Genomic DNA, 10,978 nt, shown 5'->3' with positions numbered 1-10,978 from the left:
TGTTGAAACTGTACTTTCGATTTGATTTGAAACTGTCTCATTGCTATATGTTTATCAATAAAACTTTGAAAAGAAAAAAAAAGAAAAAGAAAAAGAAAATACAATCCAAAAGGTGATACAGAGAATAGATAAAATAATAAAGGTGACAAAATTATTGTTTATGAAAAACCAGTTTGCCCGGTGTGGTGGGCACACAGCTGTAAATCCCATCAACCCGGAGGCTGAAACAGGGAGATCATAAATTTGAGGCCAGGCAGAGGCCAGGGGATCTTCTGTTCAAGGTCATAAGAAGATCCTGTCTCAGAAAAATAAAATACCAGTTAACCATGCAAAGCAAGGCGCTAAACTGATATATTTTGTATTTGTCTTCAATCTTAACTGGCTACATTTAGTAATGCTGGTTTTGCTGATCGGAGCATCAATAGAATGAGAAACAAAAACAAGTTAGGAACAAAAAATAAGGAGAAATATCTTCATTAAATGCAACTGCAGCTCTACTTTAATTTTTAATGTTCAATTGCAGGTCTTACTTAGGAAAGAATGTAAGGCTGATTCCATGGCAACAAACACTGCTGTGATGGAAATCTCTAACAAGTGCACCAAGTAGAAGTCCAGTATCTACTAAGAGTATGTGATTTGCTGATGAGACAGTTCAGCGGTCTAACACAGCTGCTTAGGCAAGCTTAGGCAAGTGCAGGGACCGAGGTTTGATTCCTGGCAGCACATGCTGAGCCAGCCCCCCCAAAAATATGATTCAACTCAAGTTGTCAAAAATAAACTATAGTACAAAAGGGCCAGCAAGATACCTCAGCAAACTAAAGTGCCTGCTTAGGCAAGCTCAATGACCTGGGTGTGCCTTCCCCGCCCTGCCCCAGGGCATGCTGAGAAGAGACCAAGACTGGGTGTGATGTGTGCACCTGTAGTCCCAAGATTGGGAGGATTATAAGTCTGATCTGTGTAGTGAGACCCTGTAGACCCTATAGAAAAAGAAAAAAAAAAAACAAAAAAACACTACAGTACAACACAAGAATTAGAGAGTCCACCTGAATTTAGCCAAGTTAAAGATCCTGGTATAAAATTCAGACTAGTATTAGTGACTAACATGTATAGAATTTTAGGACTTTTAGCTCAATTAGAATTAAAATTTGAAGACAATCCTACTAAGACAATACTAAAATACTTGTTCTATTTATATTAGGGAATTTTATTCAAATTTATCCCTATCTATACCACATATCTAGTACTACCAAAAACAAGTGAACTGCTCTGCAAATGAACTTGCTTTTCCTCCAAAATTCATCCCTCTTCCATTAACAATTCCACTTTATAGGGTATATTGCTAGGCTTAAAAATTTCAGCATCCTTTGTCTCTTCCTTTCACCTCAAAACCTACCAAAAAATACAATCACAATGTCATAAAATACTTTTTACACTCATTATAAAGACAGTTTAAACATCATCATTAGTACTCACTTGTACTCTAACCACGTTCTAAGTCTCCAGATTCAGTGCACCTTACAAACTCAAGCCACATTAAAGCTTTAAGAAATAGATCACATCATACCCTATGTCAAAATGTGAAAGGTAATCCTGCTGAATACAGAATAAAAGTTCATGCTCATTGGCTCCTAATTCAAACTCTTTCTCATATAGCATCACTCTGCTTCTCTAGCATTTTCCATTCCGAGAAAGGTACCATTCCCTACAACCAAAGACAACTAACCAATATTTGTTAGACCTGATCTATAGTTTCTGATTTACTTTCATCTATGGCTAATACATTCATTTACTTAAAATTACATTCCTCTTGATTAATCCATCCACTTATCTAGGGTACAGTTTAAGCATCATCTCTTTCATTATGCCTTCACTGTTCCCCACCTGTTTGTAAATCCACCTTTAGCGAACATCCACAACACCTTGTGAATTTATGAATACCTCACACTTTCCACAATTTTAGCAAAAGATTTCTAAAGGGAAAATTCCTTAAAGAAACTACCTGCTGAGCTCCTGTAGCCATATATATGCCTTCTTGAACATACATATCATGCTGATAAACAGTATAGTCAGTAAAATAGCATAATGACAACTTATCTAGTAGGGAATATGTTAATTTGGAACTAGACTACGATCTAAGAGTCGATAGTAAAAAGTAACAGGGTTCTTAAATTAGGTTACTAAATAATAAGGTCAAAGGGGAAAAAAATAAAATCTACATACTCTTATAACACAAAACTAAAATACCAAGCATATTATTTTTTTCTACATACATATTAGCAACTTAATTTTCTATATGAAAAAGTTGAAAAAGAGGGGATTTTTTTGTGTGTGTGTGGAACCAGGGATTGAACTCAGGCCCTTGTGCTTGCCAGGGAAGCACTTATTCTATGGAGCCATCTCCCCAGCCCTGAAAAGAGTTGTTGACAGCATAATGAAATAAAAAAGAAATCTTCCCTTACTTCTACTGAGCTTTGGAAATCTGTTTTTCAGTTTCTTCTTTAATGGATTAAGGTCAGGCATTATTTCTGGTACAGCTACATAAAAATCTGCATAAATTTCATCATCTAAAATCTGAAAATCAAGAAAAAAGAAGATAATCTTAGATTCCATGTAAACCTTTATCTTTCTGAAAATACATAATTTTTATTATGACTCAGAAAAGAAATACTAAGCACAATTCTTTTCTTCAAACACAAGGATCATATGAAGATATTTATCAATTATGAATATCATCAGAAATGAAAGATTCTCTTATTTTATTTTTAAAATAGTCACATCCATTACTTAAAAAATTATTTAAATATTTCAATTCTTCTGTAGGGCTGTTGTAAACAAAACTGCAAACTAGAACATAGCACCAATATTCACACAAGTTATGTAATCTTACAAAACTGAAGAAACAAACTCAAAGTTTGTTTCAATAAACCACATATAAAATTAATAACCAGGGCCGGGGAGATAGCTCAGTAGAACAAGCACTTGCCTGGGAAGCAGAGAGTCCTGAGTTCAATCCCCAGTACCACAAAAAATAAATAATAAATAAAATTAATAACCATTGGCTGCCAAACTATTAGCCATTAGCTTTGTAAATTTAAAATATCAGAGAACTGATTCTGTAATTATTTTTGCAAAGAAATAAATTACTATTTTGCCACAAATAACTAAAAAAGATAAGGAAGGTGGTAAAAGACAATTTTTGTTTTTTTATACGTATATAGTACAGGGTCTATATGGTCTCACTGTGTAGACTGGACTCAGTGATTCTCCTGTTTTCAGCCTGCTGAGTGCTAGGATTACAGGCATGTCAGCACACCCAGGAGGGCAGGGGCGGGGCCGGCACCTCATGCCCAGAATTGAACCCCAGCTGCTACACTCTGCCTAAGCAGGTGCTTTAGTCTGCTGAGCTATCTGGCTGGACCTCGTTTTAGTTTACTAACCATACTGTTCTTCCGTTCTCAGGATAAAGAATAATCAATTATTTAAAGAATTTTTATTAAGTCAGGCACATAATTACCATAGAAGTCACTATAATCTACCTAAAAGTTCAGTTGATTATAAAATGAAACAATTTCTTGGAACAATATTACCTGAGTAACAAGTATTTCATCGGTGATTCTTTTTTTCATGGAAAATTTTACCAAAATATGTCACCCAAAGCTTTGGTTGAGGGTCATACAACAAATCCCAAAAAATTTGAACTCTAGCTAACTCTTAACTTTTATCTCCTTGTTATAAATTTTATTTATTTGTTTATTTATTTGGTAGTGGGGGCCTGCCCCTCAGCTCAGTTCTTTAAAAGTGGCTGCTTCAACAAAGCAGTCAGGCTCAAGTTGCTGTGGTTTGATCCACAGAACTCCAGCCAGCCAAACCTGCCCTGAAGGCATTCTGAGTCAGTCAAAAAAAAAAAAAAAAAAATCCTTCTGCTATTTATTTGGTTGTACTGAGAACTGAAGCTAGGAACTTCACATTGAGCTACATCCATTTCCTCCTTTTCTTTAATTTATTAATTCATTTATTCATTTTATGGCTGGGTCTTGCTGTTCAATATTTTATATGGCTAAGTTTACACCGTCTTCACAACAACCCTATTGGACAGATTCTAACACTGATCACACATTCTAGATAAGGACCGAGGGCACAGTGAAGACAGGTCAGCCTATACACCCCTGTGAAGCTGAGTCAGAACTCAACCACAGGCGATAAGGTTCTACAGCTAAGAAAACAAAGGCAAATTTTTAAACATCAAAGAACTGTATGTGCTATTTCTAATCTAAGACCTTCTAAAATTTAGTCCCTCTAAATTTTTAAATTATGTTTGAAAGTTATTCTATAACTAACTTAAGCTCACACCTTGGAATAATACAAATCTACGTATGGAAATCATAATCTCAGAGACAAGCAAAAACATGAAATTATTTTTGAATCACTCAGAACCAAGCATATCTGTGATGTTTCAAACTAAAATGAATAAATAAGGTCTTTCCTAAGAAACAACTGAAAGGTTACTAACTTTGTCCTACATTACACTTTAAAAGAGCAAAGTAAAATATACTAATTTAGAAACAAAGTATGGCAGCCGGTGGTGCTGCTAAGTGGGGCAGTGCTTGCCTAACGTGTATGAGGCCCCTCTGAGCCCCAACAAAACCGGGGGAAGGGGGTAAAGAAGGAAAGAATGGAAGGAAACAGATGGAAAGTAGTGGGAAGTTTAATAAGAATAGTTCTCTGACTATTTATTTATTTATTTATTTATTTGCAGTACCAGGGATCAAACTCAGGACCTCGTGTTTGCCAAGTAAGCTCATTCCACTGAACTATCTCCCAGGCCCTGTTCTCTGACTCTAGAGACCAAGATCTAATCTCAAATTCCCAAGCATTTGTAGCATATTTACTTTTTAATAATTAAAAAAAATTAAGTAATTATTTGAAACTCAAAATATTAAAATTAATGATATGCCAGAAAAAAATGGGTTGTATACTCTGACTTAGTGTTAAAACATAATCTCTTTTTACTATCCACTAATTCTGCTTCCAAAACTCATTTTGGATGGGGCTGGGGAGATGACTCAGTAAAATAAGTGCTTGCCTGGCAAGCAGAAGGTCCTGAGTTCAATCCCTGGTACCACCAAAACAAAAATCAAACAAACAAACAAAAAACCTCATTTTGGAGATTCTCCTTAAAAATTTACAATCTCTAGCAAATTTCTTTTTTTTTAAATTTCAAGTATTATTGGACTTGGAAAAATGAACCACAAGTACCTGGGCAAGACTGTGCATACCTGTATGTAATCCCAGACTCTGGGAGCTGAGGTAGGAAGATACTCCAAGTTTGAGGTGAGTTTGGGCCACACAGTGAGTTCAAGGCCAGCCAAGAACACATAGCAAGACACTGTCTGAAAACTAAATTAAAGCAAAACAAACTACAAGCACTCCTGCATATCACAAAGAACAAACTTAAGACTTCCCCAAAAGGAAATCTGAGTATGGTACAAAGGATTACAGTTCCAAGTCATCCCCCCCGCAAAAAAAAATCCATAATCATAATGATTATATTTTGAAGAGGGGCTGGCTTGTAGAGAATGTCAAGAAAAGCCTTTCAAGGGCCAGCACGATAGCTCAGCAGACTAAAGCGCCTGCTTAGGCAGCGCACAGTGGTCAGGAATCAATCGTGGTCAGGGTTCAATCCCCGGCATGCCCTGCTGGCCCATGGAGTGCACTGAGAGGATGATTGAGGCTGGGCATGGTCCGTATGCCTGCAATTCCAGAACTTGTGAGGCTGAAGACAGGAGAATCACTAGAAGTCCAATCTACATAGTGAGACCCTGTAAACCCTGTCCTAAATACAGAAAAAAAAAAAAGTCTTTTGTGTTTTCAGAAATCTATGTGCCTCTTTTTTCAACCTCTTAGAGACAAAAACAACAACAAAAAAAGTACTATTATTTCCAAAAGGGTTCCATGAGGTTTTTGTGATTTTTCTAAAAGCAGCATACATAATCATCTGTCAGTTACCATGCTGAGCCTGTGCCACTCTGAAATGACTGGGGAGAAAAATTAATAGGAACCAAAAGCAATATATTGTAGAGGTCAGATGTTATGTTTTAACTTTTTTTTTTTTTTTTTTGCGGTACCATGGATTGAACTCTGAACCTTGTGCTTGCCAGGCAGGTGCTTATGCCACTGAGCTATAACCCCAGTCCATCAAATATGATGTTTGTGATCTACAAATGAATCACACTTTCACTTCAAGGAAGCAAATCAAGTATTTGATCTTTTTAGGATACAAATAGACATATCCAGTGTGCTACCTTTTAGATTTTACTTTAAATCTCACATTTAAAATCTGAGTCATATTGCCCTTTCCTTCCAACCCACAAGAGATATTAAGAAAGCAAAATAAATAATAGAATTTTAAAAATCATAACATGCCTGACCTCGGTTCTGTCGCTTGTACCAAATGCCACGCCAGTCCCGCGCCGTATGAGCCACTGAAACCAGGCGTGGTGGTGCACACCTGTAATCCCAGTGCCCAGGAGGCTGAGACAGGAGGATCACTATGAGTCTGAGCTGCCCCATAGCAAGACCCTGTACAAAATAAAGCAATAAAGGGGGCCAGCCAAATAGCTCAGCGGATTAAAGCACCTGCAAGCAGGTGCAGGGGCCAGGGCTTAATTTCTGGGCCTGCCATGCTGGCCCCACCCCAGGGCATGCTGAGACAGCAACTGAGACTGTGCGCAGTGGCACTCACCTGTAATCCCAGCTCTTGAGAGGCTGTAAACAGGAGGATCATTATGAGTCTGATTTAGTAGTGAGACCCTGTACACCCTATAGACCCTTCCCTAAAATACAAAATTAAGGGCTGGGGAGATGGCTCAGTGGAATAAGCACTTCCCTGGCAAGTGCAAGGGCCTGAGTTCTATCCCCAATTCCCACCCCCCCCAAAAAAAATTAATCAATCAATCAATCTTAAAAAAATCACAAGTCAAATATAATCAACAGCAGACTGTCCAGTATATGTGCTGCCGAAGTGAGCACAATAGCAGACTGTTTGAAAGCTCTTTCTTACCTTGATTTAGAAACAAAAAGAAGTATGAAAATGTTCCCCATTCTGTGAAGACCTACTAACCATTTTCCAGTAGAAAGGAGTCTCGTGAGTATATTCAACATACCACTGGACCACAGCAAAGGACACAGGACAATCTCTATAATTAGTGAACACAAAAGCACTACTGTACCTTCTGGATCAGAGTAGCTCCTCCTGCAAACGCAGCTCCTTGTCCTTCTGCCAGTTCAATATCTGATGGATTCTACCAAAACAAGTGTGAATATCAATCTTTAATTTTAAACAAACTCAGTACATTTTTAAGAATTTTGTCAGAGATAATATCACAGTCAAAAATAAAATTTATTTTTAATTAAAAATGAATCAATTTTCAGCCAGCTATGTATCACAGATATATTAACACTGAGAACAAGTTTAGTTTGAGGTGTTTTTCGACTGACACCTGAGGAAATACATCAAAATGGCATTATTAGGAACATACCAAACAGTAGGCCTCCAAGTTTATCAATATACTAGCTTCACAAAGCAAAAAATTAAAAATTGTTTGGTTTTCTTAGTGTAAACCAATAAACCAATTTATAAAACCAATATGAAAAATCAATGAACCAGAATTTAGCAAGTATCTGAAAATTTCCAAAAAAAATAAATAAACAGTACTATCTGGGGTGTCCTTTATTTTCAATCCTTACCATTTGATTTTATCACAAAAATGTTTCACTTAATAAAGTTTATGGCATTCCAACTATATTCCCCAATTTTTGGGGTAAAATGCAGTTTCTCCCTTGACAATAAGGCAGAGAAAATTTAAAAATGTCTCAACTCTGAGTTTCAGGTAAAGAAGAATCAAAACACAAAAAATCCAAAACACAGTAAGACAAAAGTTGGTCTTACAAAGAGCTGCACTGCTACATTAGCTGCATACTTCACTTCTCTGTTTTTAAAAGTTGCTGGGCATCTCAGGCTCCCCCAAATGAGCTAGACCTAACGCTGTAAAATAATCCCACTGTTCTCTAATGAGGGAGGCTTTAATAGAAAGTAGAAGTTATTCAGAATAAACTCCATAATTCTCTTTAGTTTATTTTGAGAAATCAATGTAGTGGACTAACATTAGTGAAAGCAAAGTTCTAGTTTAGCACTTTCTCAAACTAGTGCCATACCCTCCAATAAGTCATCTACTTCAAACTTCAAATAGGGAAAATAAGACTTCAGTGATTAATAACATTTTCTCTAGTTACCTGGGCCTGGTGGTACACACCTGTAATCCCAGCACCCTGGGAGGCTGACAGAGAAGGGTCACCAGTTTGAGTCCAGCTTGAGCAACTTAGTGACTAAACTTTAAGGGGTGGGTTGCTACATTAGTTGCATTCTTGACTTCCCTGATTAAGTGTTTTTAAAAATTGCTGGGCATCTGAGGCTCCACAGAACTAGCCAGACCTACTGCTGTAGAATAATCCCACTGTTCACTGTTTCATCATCAATGTGAAGGTCCTAGGTTCAATTCCAGTGCTGCACCATCATCATCTCTATTTATTTCACTTATTCTAATCATCAACATACTCTAGAAAAATTAAATAATACAGGTCGTTGACAAAAGTTACTCACCCCTGTTAATACAGCAACTTTATTGGATTCCAAAGAGAACGGATATGGAAAACTAATAACACTGGCAAATGGTTCCACTCTTTTCTAAACACAAGAAGGAAAAAAAAATTATAAAAAGTCCACCCTTTTTATTATCTCTCACATTCTATATAAAACAAAACTGACAAGCTTTTAGTTTTTTAATTTAGTTTTTTAAATATGTCTTCCCATTAATCTAGAACTAGGGCCGGGGAGATAGCTCAGTAGAATAAGTGCCTTCCTGGAAAGCACAGGGTCCTAAATTCAATCCCCAGTACCGCAAAAAAAAATAATCATCATTATCATCATCATCATTATCATCTAGAACTATTCGTTGACTACAACTTAAAGCTAAAGAAAGATTTTCTTTTTTTTTTTTTTGTATTTTAGGGAAGGGTCTATAGGGTGTTCAGGGTCTCACTACTAGATCAGACTCATAATGATCCACCTGTTTACAGCCTCCCAAGAGCTGGGATTACAGGTGTGTGCCACCAAGCCCTGTCTAAATTATTGTCTCAGGGTGACCTGGGTTGGGGGCCAGTACAGCAGGCCCAGGGATTGAATCCCTGGCCCCTGCGCCTGCTTGCAGGAGCTTTAATTTGCTGAGCTTTTTGGCCGGCCCTAAGAAATGTTTCTTTTTCAAGAAACTCTAATAAAAACTCTAATAAAACTCTTTGTCCCAGATCCACACTCCACACTTGGCATCTATCTCTGTAAGTCACCAGGCTCTCAAATACAAACTGGTATGTTTGAATTATCTGTATCTCACCAGCACCTAATACAGTGTTTTCCATTTCAATTTTGTCTACTGATGTTTGTACCTTTAATTAGTTTAAATTTTTTTTTTTTTTTTTCGGAACCGGGGATTGAACTCAGGCCCTTCCACTTGCCAGGGAAGCACTTATTCCACTGAGCCATCTCCCCGGCCCCTAATTAGTTTAATTTTTAAAAGGATGCAATTTTCTATCATCAAGGAGAACATGAACACAACTGTACATACTGAACAGACAATCCAGTTGATCTGCTCAGTTGATCATCCTTAATTGCCAACATTGCTCTAAACCAGTGATGGTGAACCTTTTAGAGACAAGTGCCCAAACAGCATCCCAAAATCCACTATCGCCAAATCCTAACACTGCAATTAAACCTGAATACTAAGGTTTTAATTTAGAAAAAGCAAGCAGATGTGGTGGTGCATTCCTGTAATCCCAGCACTTGGGAGGCTGAGATAGGAAGACTGCTGTGAGTTTGAAATCATATGCAAGTGAGTCCATTCACTATATGGACTACATGCTGAGTTCAAAGCCAGCCTGAACTAGGTAGCAAGACTCCACCTCAAAAAAAAAAAAATCCCAACTTGTACATTAACATCTTTTGTCTTTAAAGAAAAATAACACCTGTGCCATAGGTTTGCTACCACTCCTCTGAAAAATTAGGTAGCATAAACCCTAACCCACGATAGAATTATCTTCTGAGCGGGGCTATTTTGAAGTCACTGACAGGTCTATTAAGTCTACTGGCAAACCCAAAATAAACAAGGGAAGCATTTCAGGCAGCTAGATGAGACTACAGGGCCACAAAACTAACAGGCTCAGTCATTTTGCACAAGGACTTAAGTAGACACAAGACTCAAATCTCTTAGGGAGACTTCATACAAAAACAAGTTCTAGGCCCTGCACAATGTTGGTATGGCCTGAAGACCTGGAAGAGAATCAGGACTGTTCTTCTAATAAAACTAATTTAAAAATTATGCTTTTAGAAACATTTTGAGTAGAGACATCCTCTTTAGAGATAAGAAGGCATAAATTCCTATTTTAGATCAGCCATACAACTTAGTTTTATTGACTGGAATTCTTTTGCCATTAACATGTTACAACTGGTTTCAGTACACCACTACTTGCTGAGCAACCATGCTAACAGCACCCCCTGTGAAATACTGCCTTGTACTCACTATGGATAAAAGAAAGAAAGCTTTAGGACAGTGGCAGTATCTTCTCAATTGCACTTGTTTACAAGTGGCTTCATATATGAAATAAAGCTTGTTGTCCTACAGGACACTGTTATGAATGACATTAATGGTTGATTGAGAAAGAGATCATCTCTGACAGTACAAAATATTTAAAATAAAAGAATTAAAACTAAGGTGCAAAACAGAAATTGTGCCATGGCTGGCATAAATTGCTCTCAATGAATGAGAACTAACAAATGAGCACTGTTTTCTCATAGGTATGCTCTTATGGAGGCCATCAAGTTGTGTTAAAAGGGCCAGGGAGAAGGCTCAGTAGAAGAGTGCTTGCCTGG

General features: G+C 37.3%; 1 protein-coding gene across 5 annotated transcripts in view; it reads right to left on the bottom strand.

Annotated features, from left to right (window-relative positions):
* Positions 1-10,978, bottom strand: part of Mrpl1 (mitochondrial ribosomal protein L1) — a 129,606-nt gene that overhangs the window by 91,299 nt on the left and 27,329 nt on the right. For all 5 annotated transcript variants that reach the window (XM_023703306.1, XM_023703309.1, XM_023703310.1 and 2 more), the window contains exons 4-6: positions 8,660-8,743; positions 7,230-7,301; positions 2,460-2,571 (exon numbers count right to left, since the gene is read on the bottom strand). In XM_023703306.1, coding sequence (XP_023559074.1) covers positions 2,460-2,571; positions 7,230-7,301; positions 8,660-8,743 — 268 coding nt within the window. The remainder of the gene's footprint in view (positions 1-2,459; positions 2,572-7,229; positions 7,302-8,659; positions 8,744-10,978) is intronic.

Source organism: Octodon degus, unplaced genomic scaffold, assembly GCF_000260255.1.
Source record: "Octodon degus isolate 3935 unplaced genomic scaffold, OctDeg1.0 scaffold00168, whole genome shotgun sequence".
Taxonomy (NCBI): Eukaryota; Metazoa; Chordata; class Mammalia; order Rodentia; family Octodontidae; genus Octodon; species Octodon degus.
Note: the sequence above shows the minus strand (reverse complement) of the source record. Positions and strands in the feature narration are given on the sequence as shown.